The 16,470-nt window shown below is 42.5% G+C and overlaps 1 protein-coding gene across 1 annotated transcript in view; it reads right to left on the reverse strand.

Moving 5' to 3' along the window:
• Positions 1–16,470, reverse strand: part of STT3B (STT3 oligosaccharyltransferase complex catalytic subunit B) — a 97,397-nt gene that overhangs the window by 58,953 nt on the left and 21,974 nt on the right. The window contains exon 2 of the mRNA XM_054019849.1: positions 16–124. Coding sequence (XP_053875824.1) covers positions 16–124 — 109 coding nt within the window. The remainder of the gene's footprint in view (positions 1–15; positions 125–16,470) is intronic.

The raw sequence follows: 16,470 nt of genomic DNA on the forward strand, positions 1-16,470 counted from the left end.
CGTTCTTGTACTTACAGTTCCACCTACTATTCTTCCCAGTGGATACCATGCTCTTTCATCAAACCAATTTAAAAATTCATAAAACCCATGGGATGCAAGGTGATGTGTTGATCTATAGTTAAACCTAAAAAAAGAAAAGAAATTTAGATTATTAACTTCAATTATTCCATAGCAACAACAGCTAATCTCGCCTCTTTCCATTACCTAAATCAATATCTGGGTCAAGTGTCAAGACCCGTATGTGTAAAAGAAATAAATACAGCATTCAATTTTGGACCTAAATAAAGTTTGGAATCAAGCTGCCCAAAGTTATATTTTTCCCATTTATCCACTATAACATTGCTTGCAGATTTAAAACTGGCGTTTATACACACCATGCAAAATGTGCCTCCCCCCACTTTTAAAAGCTTATGTAAAATGTGTCAGACATTCTCTCATTTTCAACTTTACTCTAATCTCTGCATCATGCAAGTAATCAAATCTTTAAATGTAATGAATCAACAGATTATCCATTATAGCCAGACCATTTAGGATACTGGAAAAATTGGCTTCAGATTATGGCAGAATTTATTTGTCAATCCTTCATTCTTAAATTAAATATATTGGTAGCACTTATTCTACTGCCAACTTTCAACTTATAGGATCAAGATGAAGTAATATGGCAAGATAGACAAAAGCAGTACCAACAGCACTCTGCATATAAACAGTATGCAATGTTACAATCCATTGGCCTGGATGTTATCCCCCATTTTAATATAAAAGAAAATTCTAAAAATAAGTTTCTTGCATATATTTTCTGTAAACCAAAGATCCAATTACCTTAAAAGTATAAGAAAAAGGAGCCCTCCCTTACACAAGTGTGTACCTATTCAGTTTAATATTTCACACCACATATGTCCCAGAGTCAATAGAATGAGACTAGCATGTTACCCACACAGTGCAAGAGCACTCAAGGTCCTGCATACCTGAAAACAATTTTAGCATCTGAAAGACATCTAAACATATGTCATCATCAGTGATTTTTAATCAACACAACAAAGGAGCACAAGAAACTGAAATTCAGTTACAGAGGTCAGCAGATTGCAGGTTCACATTTACTGAGCCAATCATCAGTCAAGAGAGGTTGTAAGCAGATTTTTTTATATAATATTTTCAACATACACTCCTACGTGACAAATAAGATAGTGTATTGGATAAGCCCACTGATAAGATACTGTGTACTTTAAGAAGAAACCAATTATGTTTATAAAAGAAAATTCATAAACATCAATCTTTCTGACCTAGAAAGATTCAATCATATCAAGCGACGAGCCATTAATTTCTAATAAGCTTCACACTATTCCCATTTGACTAGATTGCTAAAAATATTAATTCTTCAGTTCTGAATTGTCAACATTAATATGATGTGTAAAACACCATGCCTGTAAAATTAGACTCTTATCTAAGCAAAGCAAAGGTTTACCATTAATATGATTAGTGTCAATAGTAAGCCCAGCATTGCAAAAGACGAAAAGGAAGACATAGTCCCAACCTCAAGAAGCTCACAATCTAAACAGCTGACATAAAATGCACAGGACAACCCAATGGCTGATGGTGTTCTAGAGCACGTCTTTTGTTTTTTTCTGTTTTTTTTCCCATGAGTTGGTGATAACATTTTCTGACATAGTTTAATTTAGAAATCCTTTAATAAAGCCTCAATTGGATGCTAAAAAAAAAAGACAGCTAATATTTATTGTGCCACAATTCCAAGATCGCTTAAGTGGATGAAATAGGAAAAAACCATTAACCTCCACCTTGTGCTGCAAACTACTGTTAAATATGCACAACTGTCTTCAGTGGAAAGTGAACTTTAACATCTGTACTTCCTGCTTTCGGAGCATAATCTTAAATCTTTAATGAACACTGTCAACTGCCAATGAACACTAGTGAAGAAATTCCTTTTTATTTATAACATTAGGATGGAAGAATTTAATTTTCTGCTTCTCCCTAGTATACTTTTGACAGATATAAAATAAACTAACTCCAGCTTTCCAAAATGGACTGTGATTCCTGCCATAAAATAAAAACTTACAAAAACACACATTTCAAGATTTCATAGTTGAAATGAACAGCAATAATATTACATTAATTTTGTACCTTGACAAGATGTACAGTAAGTGTTGGGAGTGCCATGCAGAAAATGATGCAGGACATTATAAATACAGTATGTAGATCAGAAAACCAGAATATGAATATCACAGTTCTTCTAAACTGCAATATTTAGTATCCCTATACTGTAACAATGACTATTCACAGAATTTAAAGAACTGCGGGGAGATACATACACTAATGGGAGTTGTGGGAAAATCAGGCCACTTAAAAAGCTACGTATGGATTTAATAGGTTAACTACAGGCATCTCACTTTCTATTTTTTTAACCCAAGGCATTACTTTTCTCCAAGAACCTCACAAATGAAAACCATCCAAGATTTGTGCATTCAAAAACTTTCTGGTTAAAGCTGTTAAGTTATGCTATACATCATGAACCAAAGATGGCATTGTCAAATAGTCTAATTTTATTTCAAACAAAAAATGGTTAGTTACCTTACAGTAACTGTGGTTCTTTGAAATATTTTGCCCACACAGGAAATCAGATTCTTTTGGTTGGTAATGACTGTTGAGGCTGAGCACATGTGCTGCATGTACTTGAGTCCCTCTGATGACAGTATAGAGGGCAGAATGTCCGCAACAGCCACTCAGTTTCTTCACCAATACAGAAGCCCCCAGGCCAGTGGTTCTCAACCCATGGGCTGCTTGTAGCCCAATCAAGCACACAGCTGAAGTCCATGTGACATCCTCTGGGCCACTACATATATACATGTAGTATATACATTGTGTGGATGCGGCCCACATAACACAGAAAGCTGCATATACAGCCCACAATGGTAAACATGTTGAGAATCACTGCCCTAGGCCAAAAGGCTCCATACGAGAGAGAGAGAGAGAGTGTGTGTGTGTGTGTGTGCGTGTGGTGGTCCATCATGGGATCATGTCTTCTCAATGAACTAAGACAGTTCTTTAGTCGTTATGTCAGTACATCATGTGCTGTACATCATGTAGTGGTGCTGCTTGTACGGATTTTTTCTTCAAGTATTTGTCTATATAGGTCCCATTCTAGGAGACAGGCAAAAAGCTGTCTCTCTGGTGAGTGCCAGGAAATGGTGAATGGTGAATCAGTTCTAGAGGCTGACACTTGAGAATGATGAGCTGAAAAAGTATGTATGGAGGTCCAAGTAGCAGCCTTACAGATTTCAAGTAGAAGAGATGACTTTTAAAATGGCTGAAAAGACTGCCTGAATTCTAATAAAATGTGCTTTGATATGAGATGGTGGGGTCAACTTATTCAGTTCATAACAAAATTCTAATGCAGTCTGATACCCCTTTTGAGAGTCTGATGAAAAAACCCACCCTCTGGATTTATTACAAAAGGTACAAAAGGTGTGATCTGTGGAACAGTTTTGTCCTACTGAGGAATACAGATAGCTCTTAATATGTCTGTATGTGGAGTTTAGTCTCTGACAGGGACTAGTAAGGTTTTGGAAAGAACTAAATGAATCAAATGATTTAAATAGAAGTCTAAGCCCACTTTAGGCAGAAGTTTAGGATGAGAATGAAGAGTAACACTATCCTTCTGGGAGGTGGCACGGCGGTCCTACCATGAATGCTTGACTTTCACTCACTCTGAACAAAAGTAATAGCCACCAATAATGCAGTCTTAATAGAAAATGGTACACAGAACAGTAGCACATCCAAACTGAGATGTAGACACTGGATTAGGGTGTCAAATCAGACCTTCATCCTGTGACATGATGTCCAGAATGACAAGCAGCTTGAATTGTGGTTGAAAGAGATAGGTATATCATCTCTAAGTACCAAAACTGCAGTGTCTACAATAGGGCTATTAACATAACTTGAAGCCCTGTCATGTCATAATTTCCTAAGGACTCTGGGGATTAAAAGGCTTGGAGGGAAAATGCATAGAGTAGATTCTTGTTCCACTGAATCAGAAATGAATCCGAGATGGGGCCTGGACTCCTCCTGTGGAGCAAAACGTGAGATTTGTTGCTTAGACTGGTCATGAATATGTCTATAGTGTGAGAGCCCCACTTCTGAAAAATTCTCTGAAAGACAAAATCCTTGGAGGATGATTCATGAAGAGATTAGCATTTTCTGCTGATCTGATCTGCTAAACTGCTTTGGACCTCAGCTAAGTGCAGAGCTCCTTCAGTCATGTTTTAACACAATCAAGTTTTGTAGCAAAGACAAAAGAGAAAAGAAGAGAAAAAAAATCAGTCTTGTTGATTTTAACTGCTGCTATTCAGAATCTAATGGACAGCAGTGAAATTGGCTGTAAGGTCAATACTCTGCTGTCATTCAGGAAAACTATGAGCAGCAGCAGAGACAGGCACCGATACTATTCATGGGGGAAGAGGACTCAAAATGAAATCTGGGAGAACAGTGGAAACACACACAACCAACCCACCCTTCCAGACCGCCACAGTCAAAGAAAGGGGTAAAACGGGAGGAGACCATCATCACATTGGCAGCTACAAACTTTGGAGGACTGGTGAACAGAAAAAGAATACTCCTTTTTCCTTACAGAAGCAAGAGGATAGGATTAGGCTGTAAGTTTACCAGATATCTACCAGGCAGAGGATGAAATAGGGTGGATAAAAATCAATGATAAAAATAATAATTTTTTTTTTTATTTAAATCGGATTTTTTTGATAAAATGATTTTGGAGGAAAAAACCTATCTAAAGATAAGTTTAATTAAGATACATTATAGCTCAAAGATATCTCATCATGGAATAGGGATTATAAATTCTAATTCTATAGTATGAGACAATATATTAATTTAATGTTTAAAAAAAGTTTTGTAAATGAGTTCCAACAGTTCTTGGATTAGGGACCCAATCTTATGAGGTTCTAGGGGCTTCTGTATAGAAAGATTAACCTAAATAATCTATCTATCCAATGGGACTCCGTGCTCAGTCTAGAAGATACCATCAGAGATGCTTAGTTTTGCAGTTCTCAAACTGTGAATTTGTGTCTCCAGAGATAACATGCTTATTAACAGCAAAAATGTTTTAAATAAATAAATAAATGAATGATAAACAGGAGAGAGAACACAATGTGAGGAAAGGAGAAGTGAGGAGAGAGAAGGAAGAAAAGAAGAAAAACAAGACACCACAGGAAAACACATACCACGTTCAGTTATACCAGGGGTGGCCAATCTGAGCCTGAGAAGGAGCCAGAATTTACCAATGTACATTGCCAAAGAACCACAGTAATACGTCAGCAGCCCCACATCAGCTCCCCCCGCCCTGCTCCTAGCACCTCCCACCCACTGGCAGCCCCACTAATCAGCATCTCCCCCTCCTCCCCCGCACCTCCCGATCAGCTGCTTTGTGGCATGTAAGAGGCTCGGGGGAGGGGGAGAAAATGAGGGCACAGCAGGCTCACTAGAGGGCGCGGGAAGGGGTGGAGTGGGGGCAGGGCCAGGGCCAGGGGTTGAGCAGTGAGCACCCCCGGCACATTGGAAAGTTGGCATCTGTAGCTCCAGCCTATACAAGGAGCCGCATATTAACTTCTGAAAAGCCACGTCGCTCCAGAGCCACAGGTTGGCCACCCCTGAATTATACAAAATAAAAAGCAGAGAAGCCAGGAAGGCAAATAAGGTCTAAAATATAAGTAGTGTGTTTGTTTCTTTTAATGAATTAAAAATACAAGTTAACTGTACAATTTTACAACTAAGCATTCTTCAACAGTACATGATACAATGGAGCAAATAACCAATCAATTTGTAAGCACCTAAAAGAAAATAAGGTGATAAGTAACAGTCAACATGGATTTGCCAAGAACAAATTATGTCAACCCAATCTAATATCCTTCTTTGACAGCGTAACAAGCCTTGTGGATAAGGGGGAAGCAGGAGATGTGATATATCTTGAATTTAGTAAGGTTTTTGATACTGTCTCACAAGACCTTCCCATAAACAAATTAGGTAAATATAGCCCAGATGAACCTACTATAAGGTGGACGCACAACTGATTGGAAAAGCATAGTCAGAGAGTAATTATCAATGGCTCAGTCTAGCTGGAAGGGTATACTGAGTGGGGTCTGCAGGGACCTGTGATGGGTCTGGGTCTATTCAATCTCTTCATAAAGGATCTGGATAATGGCACAGAGGGTTCTCTTTTAAAGTTTGCAGATGATACCAAACGGGGAGGGGTTGCAAGCACTTTGGAGAGCAGGATTAGACATTTAAAATGATCTTGACAAACTCAAGAAATGGTCTGAAATCAAAAGGATGAAATTCAATAAGAGCAAAAGCAAAGTACTACACTTAGGAAGGAATAATCAATTGCACAAACACAAAATAGGAAATGACTGCTTAGTAAGGAGTACTGCAGAAAAGGATTTGGGGGTTATAGCAGATCACAAACTAAATATGAGTCAACAATGGAATACTGTTGCAAAAAAGAGTGAACACATTTGGGGGTGTATTAGCAGGAATGCTGTAAGGAAGACATGAGAAGTAATTCTTCTACTCTACACAGCACTGATAAAGGCCTTGACAGGAGTACTATGTCCAGTGCCGGACACCACACTTCAGGAAACACGTGGACAAATTGGAGAAAGTCCAGGGCAGAGCAGCAAAAATGATTAAAGGTCTAGAAAACATGACCAATAAGAAAAAAATGGGTTTGTGTAGTCTGGAGAAGAGAAGACTGAGGGGGGACAGGATAACAGTCTAAGTACATCAAAGGTTGTTATAAAGAGGAGAGTGATAAACTATTATCCTTAACCAATGAGGATAGGACACGTAATGGGCTTAAACTGCAGAAAGAAAGCCTTAGATTAGACATTAGGAAAAACGTCCTGGCTGTCAGGGTAGTTAAGCCCTGGAACAAATTACGTAGGGAGATTGTGAAATCTCCATCATTGGTGCTTTTTAAGAACAGGTTAGACAAATACCTGTCAGGGATGGTCTAGATACTTAGTCAGATCTCAGTACAGTGGACTGGACTAGATGACCTATTAAGGTTCCTTCTAGTCCTACCTTTCTATGATTTTCTCCTTGAAACTGCAGAGGGTCTGACCTTGGGGAAGTAGAGCTATACAATTTTTTTTACACTTGCCAGTAAGCTTCAATTAGTGGGTGAACATGTACATTTTTTAAGCCTATGTGAAGGTATTAGGGGTACTTTACAGCCGCATAGTCCTTGCTCTTGACATATTCAGTCTCCAATTTCAGACTCTTGAGGGGGATTGGAAAGGTAATCTGAACCACAATTAGCCAGTCTCCTGTATATTCCATTTTACTACATTATTTCTCTCAGAAATAAACTAGTACCCTTGAGTAGTTTAAGGTAACCCTAATAACTTTAGCTCCCACAAGTGGTAAATTGGACAGGTTTGTTAGAACCCTTCCAAAATGCTGTCCTTGGCCAGCCAAATACAAACTCCAACTTCTGTGTGAACATGCAGATGTACACGTTTAAGCTGGAATGACTAAATGAAACTGCCATAACTTTCATCCCTCCCTCTCCCCTAATGTTTGTTTCTCTTATTTGTAGTATCACATCTAAAATTAGATTTTAAGCTCTTCAAGGCATGATCCCTGCCTTTCTACTAGCATTGTAAAGTACATAGCACATTTTTGGTCACTATAAAAGTGAACAAATAATAACCAAAATAAATAAAACTGTAGTATAGATAGAACCTAACAATGTTCACACAACTGGATTTTACAGTGATGATGTTAGGTCCTATCTACACAACTATTAATATATTGTAATAGGGCTACGGGACTACCATGTTGTAACTATGTACCCTGATGCAATTTTAGATGTAATATAGATGGGCTATAAATTTAAGGTTACTAGTTTTAAACATATTTTAAATTAAATATCAAAAAGTGCAGCAAAATATTAAAGTGAAGAAGCAGAGCGGCTGTACAAGCAATCATAGTAATTGGATTTTTGTAGTGACATGAATTTTGATTGGTTTATAAGATGAGAATTTGTAAATTTAGCTACCTGATTAACATTTCCATTAATATATTGGAAAATATCAATACTCATTTTCTCTTGGCTAGCTTTCCAATTTTAGGTTTGATTTTATTCAACCCTGAAAGCTGCTCTTCCATGACATGGGGTGACACTGTAAGATGACTGGTTAACATCACTCACTGTAATCATCTGTTATATCAATGAGCTCTAGAATACTGCAGCACTTCTGTACCAAATTAAGTACTGCTGTATTTATAAGCAGACATCTTTGGCTTTGACAATAGGTACTAGGATTTGTACTTCCTTGACAAAAGCACTGTTTAAAATGAATACTTAAAAAGATATTTTGCTTACTCTTAGTAAAACATATATAAAAAAACAAACAGTTTGAGGTCAGTAGTGCAACAACTTTATTTAGAGATTAACAACACTAGAGGTAGACAGAACTGAAAGTTATAGAATGTATTTGACCTGTCCATTACAACTGATTACAAACAAGGCTTGAAAAAGTTACAATACTTTTTCTAGCCAGGCAACTAAACATAGCATAAACATAGATAAAAAAAAAAAATAGGGTGAAGGAAAGGGAGGCACATTAGCAATAACCAAATAAGAAGTCTAGTTCCCGTCATTAATAGCATGAAATGGATAAGATTCCAGACAATGTCATTAAGGTTCAGAGATGTGAATAGCAGCAGTGAAACCAATCAGAATCTTGTTAATTCCACTCTGCCCCTAAAACCTTTAGCACAGCAGGGGCACTGGGGCTTTATGCCTGCAGAGTCAAGAAAATTACCTATCATTTAAACAGCTCATAATTACAATCCTTGTAATTGTAAGAGCTAGATTTTTTTTAAAAAGCAAATTTAGATTTTGCAGAATGGATTGTGTAAGGTGTTCTTCAGGGCAAGCATGATATTAAGCCCTTGTCATAAAAATGCTCAATTCCAAATTACTCCAAATGTGACTGGTATTATCTACTTGTATACAAATTGTTCAATGAAACACTAATGATGAAATTTAATTACGAAGATCCAGAATTATAGATTCTACGAAATGCAAACATAGCTACAATGTACATATGTAACATTCCATCTGAGTTAAAAGCTGTTAAATGTATGCTTGTATACATATCTTTAATGTGGTACAGATGTATCATCACTGAAAACTTACACTCTGAATTTGAATTTTGTATATAGATTCATAGATTCTAGGACTGGAAGGGACCTCGAGAGGTCATCGAGTCCAGTCCCCTGCCCGCATGGCAGGACCAAATACTGCCTAGACCATCCCTAATAGACATTTATCTAACCTACTCTTAAATATCTCCAGAGACGGAGATTCCACAACCTCCCTAGGCAATTGGTTCCAGTGTTTAACCACCCTGACAGTTAGGAACTTTTTCCTAATGTCCAATCTAGACCTCCCTTGCTGCAGTTTAAACCCATTGTTTCTGGTTCTATCCTTAGAGGCTAAGGTGAACAAGTTCTCTCCCTCCTCCTTATGACACCCTTTTATATACCTGAAAACTGCTATCATGTCCCCTCTCAGTCTTCTCTTTTCCAAACTAAACAAACCCAATTCTTTCAGCCTTCCTTCATAGGTCATGTTCTCAAGACCTTTAATCATTCTTGTTGCTCTTCTTTGGACCCTTTCCAGTTTCTCCACATCTTTTTTAAAATGCGGCGCCCAGAACTGGACACAATACTCCAGCTGAGGCCTAACCAGAGCAGAGTAGAGCGGAAGAATGACTTCTCGTGTCTTGCTCACAACACACCTGTTAATGCATCCCAGAATCATGTTTGCTTTTTTTGCAACAGCATCACACTGTTGACTCATATTTAGCTTGTGGTCCACTATAACCCCTAGATCCCTTTCTGCCGTACTCCTTCCTAGACAGTCTTTTCCCATTCTGTATGTGTGAAATTGATTTTTCCTTCTTAAGTGGAGCACTTTGCATTTGTCTTTGTTAAACTTCATCCTGTTTAACTCGGACCATTTCTCCAATTTGTCCAGATCATTTTGAATTATGACCCTGTCCTCCAAAGTAGTTGCAATCCCTCCCAGTTTGGTATCATCCGCAAACTTAATAAGCGTACTTTCTATGCCAATATCTAAGTCGTTGATGAAGATATTGAACAGAGCCGGTCCCAAAACAGACCCCTGCGGTACCCCACTCGTTACGCCTTTCCAGCAGGATTGGGAACCATTAATAACAACTCTCTGAGTACGATTATCCAGCCAGTTATGCACCCACCTTATAGTAGCCCCATCTAATTTGTATTTGCCTAGTTTATCGATAAGAATATCATGCGAAACCGTATCAAATGCCTTACTAAAGTCTAGGTATACCACATCCACCGCTTCACCCTTATCCACAAGGCTCGTTATCCTATCAAAGAAAGCTATCAGATTGGTTTGACATGATTTGTTCTTCACAAATCCATGCTGGCTGTTCCCTATCACCTTACCACCTTCCAAGTGCTTGCAGACGATTTCCTTAATTACTTGCTCCATTATCTTCCCTGGCACAGAAGTTAAACTAACTGGTCTGTAGTTACCTGGGTTGTTTTTATTTCCCTTTTTATAGATGGGCACTATATTTGCCCTTTTCCAGTCTTCTGGAATCTCTCCCGTCTCCCATGACTTTCCAAAGATAATAGCTAGAGGCTCAGATACCTCCTCTATTAGCTCCTTGAGTATTCTAGGATGCATTTCATCAGGCCCGGGTGACTTGCAGGCATCTAACTTTTCTAAGTGATGTTTAACTTGTTCTTTTTTTATTTTATCCGCTAAACCTACCCCCTTCCCATTAGCATTCACTATGTTAGGCATTCCTTCAGACTTCTCGGTGAAGACCGAAACAAAGAAGTCATTAAGCATCTCTGCCATTTCCAAGTTTCCTGTTACTGTTTCTCCCTCTTCACTAAGCAGTGGGCCTACCCTGTCTTTGGTCTTCCTCTTGCTTCTAATGTATTGATAAAAAGTCTTCTTGTTTCCTTTTATTCCCGTAGCTAGTTTGAGCTCATTTTGTGCCTTTGCCTTTCTAATCTTGCCCCTGCATTCCTGTGTTGTTTGCCTATATTCATCCTTTGTAATCTGTCCTAGTTTCCATTTTTTATATGACTCCTTTTTATTTTTTAGATCGTGCAAGATCTCGTGGTTAAGCCAAGGTGGTCTTTTGCCACATTTTCTATCTTTCCTAACCAGCGGAATAGCTTGCTTTTGGGCCCTTAATAGTGTCCCTTTGAAAAACTGCCAACTCTCCTGAGGCCTGGTCTACACTAGGCGTTTATGTCGAAGTTAGCGCCGTTACATCGAATTAACCCTGCACCCGTCCACACCGCGAAGGTATTTAGTTCGACATAGAGGTCTCTTTAATTCGACTTCTGTACTCCTCCCCGACGAGGGGAGTAGCGCTAAATTCGACATGGCCATGTCGAATTAGGCTAGGTGTGGATGGAAATCGACGCTAGTAGCTCCGGGAGCTATCCCACAGTGCACCACTCTGTTGACGCTCTGGACAGCAGTACGAGCTCGGATGCTCTGAACTGCCACACAGGAAAAGCCCCGGGAAAATTTGAATTTGAATTCCTTTTCCTGTCTGGCCAGTTTGAATCTCATTTCCTGTCTGGACATCGTGGCGAGCTCAGCAGCACTGGCAACGATGCAGAGCTCTCCAGCAGTGATGGCCGTGCAATCTCAGAATAGAAAGAGGGCCCCAGCATGGACTGATCGGGAAGTCTTGGATCTCATCGCTGTGTGGGGCGATGAGTCCGTGCTTTCCGAGCTGCGATCCAAAAGACGGAATGCAAAGATCTACGAGAAGATCTCTAAAGACATGGCAGAGAGAGGATACAGCCGGGATGTAACGCAGTGCCGCGTGAAAATCAAGGAGCTGAGACAAGGCTACCAGAAGACCAAAGAGGCAAACGGACGCTCCGGATCCCATCCCCAGACATCCCGTTTCTACGAGGCACTGCATTCCATCCTCGGTGCGGCCGCCACCACTACCCCACCAGTGACCGTGGACTCTGAGGATGGGATAGTGTCCACGGCTGGATCCTCGGACATGTTAGCGGACGGGGAAAATGAGGAAGGAGATGAGGAGGACGAGGCAGTCGACAGCGCTCACAACGCTGATTTCCCCGACAGCCAGGATCTCTTCATCACCCTTACAGAGATCCCCTACCAACCCTCCCCAGCCGTTACCCCGGACACAGAATCTGGGGAAGGATCAGCCAGTAAGTGTTGTAAAAATCTAAACATTTATTTGTAACAGAACAGGAATATTAACAATTTAAAAAATGGGTTTCTCATGATTAGTTTGATTAGCTTAACGGTTCAGTCATGGGCAGTGCAACTATTGAAAAAAAATCTAGCAATGTCCGGTTTTGCATGATTGTCCTGCCCAAGCCGCTCTACTGGTTAGTCACTGCTACAGCAGCTACAGTAAAATGCGGTCTATATGTCCGGGGATGGAGCAGAAATCCTCCTGTGACATCTCGAGGAAGCTCTCCTGGAGGTAATTGGAAATCCACTGCATTAGGTTCTTGGGGAGAGCAGCCTTATTGGGTCCTCCGTAGTAGGACACGTTGCCACGCCACGAGACTATCAAGTACTCTGGAATCATTGCTCTGCACAGCATGGCGGCATACGGCCCTGGTCTTTGCAGGCTTTCCCGGAGCATTCTCTCTTTCTCGCTGTCAGAGATCCTCATGAGGGTGATGTCGCTCATGATGACCTGCTTTGAATGAGGTAGGGGAATGTTAGTGTTGGGACTGCTTTGCCGTTCCTTTACAGAACTGTAACCGCTGGTTTGCAGCCACGCGGTGGAGGCGGGAGAGGGGCAGCCAAAAGGGATCGTTCCCGGGGACAGCCGCGAGGGTGTGGGACAGGAGCAGACTTCCTGCTTGCCGAATTGCTGGCAGCAGGGACCGACATTGATTTCAATGTGAAATGAGGCCATTGCTAATATTAAAGTTTTAAGCTGCCACAAGTCTACGGCTTACCATGTCTGCCTGCAACAGAAATTCCGTTCTCCTGAGAGGCTTCTCAAATGTGCTGTAGAAGACCCCAGGCACTGAATGCGAAGGCCGAGAATTCGACCTTGTGCTGAGTGCGCATGTGATAGGTGCTGTGCATGGTCTTGTTAACAGAGAAAGACTATGTTCTTTGTTCACAACTACATTTATCTTTCTGAGGAATTCACTCCCTTTTTCCCATTCCCACAGCCCCATCTGCGACTGTCTCACAACCTAGCCTGTCATCACACTCCCAGAGGCTAGCACGGATTAGGCATAAGAAGAAGAGGACACGGGAGGACATGTTCTCGGAGCTTATAGCCTGCTCCAGAGCCCAGGCAGCACAGCAGACCCAGTGGCGGGAGAACTTGACCCGAATGCACCAAGCCAACATGGATCGGGAGGAGAGGTGGCGTCAGGAAGACCAGCAGGCGACTCAAACCCTGCTTGGACTAATGAGGGAGCAAACGGACACGCTCCGGCGCCTTGTGGATGTTCTGCAGGAACGGAGGCAGGAGGACAGAGCCCCGCTGCAGTCCATCTCTAACCGCCCTCCCCCGCCACCAAGTCCCATACTCCCCTCACCCAAAGTGCACAGAAGGAGAGGTGGCAGAGTCCCTGCTAACTCTCACTCCACCCCTGCAGAGAGCTCGAGCAGCAGAAGGCTCTCATTCCCCAAAATTTGACAAGTTCTTTCCTTCCCGCCTGACACAAGCCCCCGTCCAAGTTTCACTTTCCCAGTTCCATGTTTGGTTGATAATAAAAAATACGTTTCTGTTAACTACTGTTTCCATCATGTTCTTTTGGAGGAGGGGGGGATAGGGGGTTGGTAATTCGACAGGACAGTCACCTTTGGCAGGGTATATAGTCGGGGGCAGGCACAGCAGCAGGGCACATACATAGTGCAGTGATGCAGTGACTAGTTACCCTGGTTAGTCTGGGAGGTTGTTTTCATGTTATGTGGTGGGGGGTGGGTTGCTCTGTGACTTTGTGGCAGGGGAGGGCAGTTACAGATCTTAAGCGGCGGTCCTTAGGCAGGATCACAGAGCCACACAGCAGGGGATCTGTAACCGTCCTCCCCCTGCCACAAAGTCACATAGACCCCCCCATACACACAGTCCCTATCAGGAGGGGTGACAGGCTCCGTTGAAACAACCATCCCACCGCAGCGGAGCCTGTCAATCCTTGAGTTTAGAAGCTGCATTCGCGCCACTACAGTACACCCGCTCCGCACCACAGTCTGCGTCCCAGTTTTAAAAAATTCCCGCAAATACAGTATTAAAGAAAACGGTGTGCTTTAACAAAGTAGAACTATTTTTATTTTGAAACGTGTGTTGGAAGTGGGGTGAAGGGGGTATGTAACTGGATAGGATAGTCAACATTAACTGGGTAAAGAAACGGGGGCAGGTTTAGCTTCTCAATACACAAACTTTAAAGTCACAGGTTACCCTGCTCACTCAGGAACTTTGCTTTCAAAGCCTTCCGGATGCACAGCGCTTCCCGCTGGTCTCTTCTAATCGCCCGGCTGTCTGGCTGTGAGTAATCAGCAGCCAGGCTATTTTCCTCAACCTCCCACCCCGCCATAAAGGTCTCCCCCTTGCTCTCACAGAGATTGTGGAGCACACAGCAAGCTGCAATAACAATGGGGATATTGGTTTCGCTGAGATCACAGCGAGTCAGTAAGCTTCTCCATCTCCCCTTGAGACGGCCAAAAGCACACTCCACCACCATTCTGCACTTGCTCAGCCGGTAGTTGAAGAGTTCTTTTTCAGTGTCCAGGGCGCCAGTATAGGGCTTCATGAGCCAGGGCATTAGCGGGTAGGCTGGGTCCCCGAGGATGACTATAGGCATCTCCACATCCCCAAGAGTTATTTTGTGGTCCGGGAAGTAAATACCTTGCTGCAGCCGTCTAAACAGACCAGAGTTCCTGAAAACACGAGCGTCATGAACCTTGCCCGGCCATCCCACGTAGATGTTGGTAAAACGTCCCCTGTGGTCCACCAGTGCTTGCAGCACCATGGAAAAGTAGCCCTTTCTGTTAATGTACTGGCTGGCCTGGTGGTCCGGTGCCAGGATAGGGATGTGAGTTCCATCTATGGCCCCACCGCAGTTTGGGAATCCCATCGCTGCGAAGCCATCTATGATCGCCTCCACGTTTCCCAGGGTGACTACCTTTGGCAGCAGTACATCAACGATTGCCTTGGCTACTTGCATCACAACAACCCCCACGGTAGATTTGCCCACCCCAAACTGGTTCGCGACTGACCGGTAGCTGTCTGGCGTTGCAAGCTTCCACAGGGCTATGGCCACTCGCTTCTGGACAGTCAGGGCTGCTCGCATCCGGGTGTCATTGCGCTTCAGGGCAGGGGACAGCAACTCACAAAGTTCCAGGAAAGTTCCCTTCCGCATGCGAAAGTTTCGCAGCCACTGGGATTCATCCCAGACCTGCAGCACTATGCGGTCCCACCACTCAGTGCTTGTTTCCCGTGCCCAGAATCTCCTTTCCACGGCATCAACATGACCCATTGCCACCGTGATGTTCTCGGCGCTGGGTCCCCTGCTTTCTGAGAGGTCTGTGCTACTCTCAGACTTCAGGCCATCACCGCGTTGACGTAGCCTCCTCGCCTGACTTTTCTGCATCTGCCTCAGGGAAAGGTGTATGATAAGTTGCGAGGCGTTGAGAGCGGCCACAACTGCAGTGATGGTTGCAGCAGGCTCCATGCTCGCAGTGCTGTGGCGTCCGCGCTGTCACTGACTAGAAAAGTGCGCGAACTGATTTCCCGCCGGCGCTTTCAGGGAGGGAGGGCGGGAGTGATGGACGGATGACGACAGTTACCCAAAAGCACCCTGGACACATTTTTTTTACCCAGAAGGCATTTGCGGCTCCACCCAGAATTCCAATGGGCAGCGGGGACTCCGGGAACTGTGGGATAGCTGACCACAGTGCACCACTTCCAATGTCGACGCTTTCCCCGTTAGTGTGGACTCACAAAGTCGAATTACTGTCCTTAGTGTGGACACACACGTTCGACTTTGCAATATCGATTCCAAAAATTCGATTTAAGTAAAATCGAACTACTCTCGTAGTGTAGACAAGGCCTGAGTTGTTTTTCCCCTCAGTCTTGATTCCCATGGGACCTTACCTATCAGCTCTCTGAGCTTCCCAAAATCTGCCTTCCTGAAATCCATTGTCTCTATTTTGCTGTTCTCCCTTCTACCCTTCCTTAGAATTGCAAAGTCTATGATTTCATGATCACTTTCACCCAGGCTGCCTTCTACTTTCACATTCTCAACGAGTTCCTCCCTATTTGTTAAAATCAAGTCTAGAACAGCTTCCCCCCTAGTAGCTTTTTCAACCTTCTGAGCTATTTAAAATAGCAACCCTATTAC

The sequence above is a fragment of the Malaclemys terrapin genome, chromosome 2 (genome assembly GCF_027887155.1).
Source record: "Malaclemys terrapin pileata isolate rMalTer1 chromosome 2, rMalTer1.hap1, whole genome shotgun sequence".
In the NCBI taxonomy this organism is placed as follows: Eukaryota; Metazoa; Chordata; order Testudines; family Emydidae; genus Malaclemys; species Malaclemys terrapin.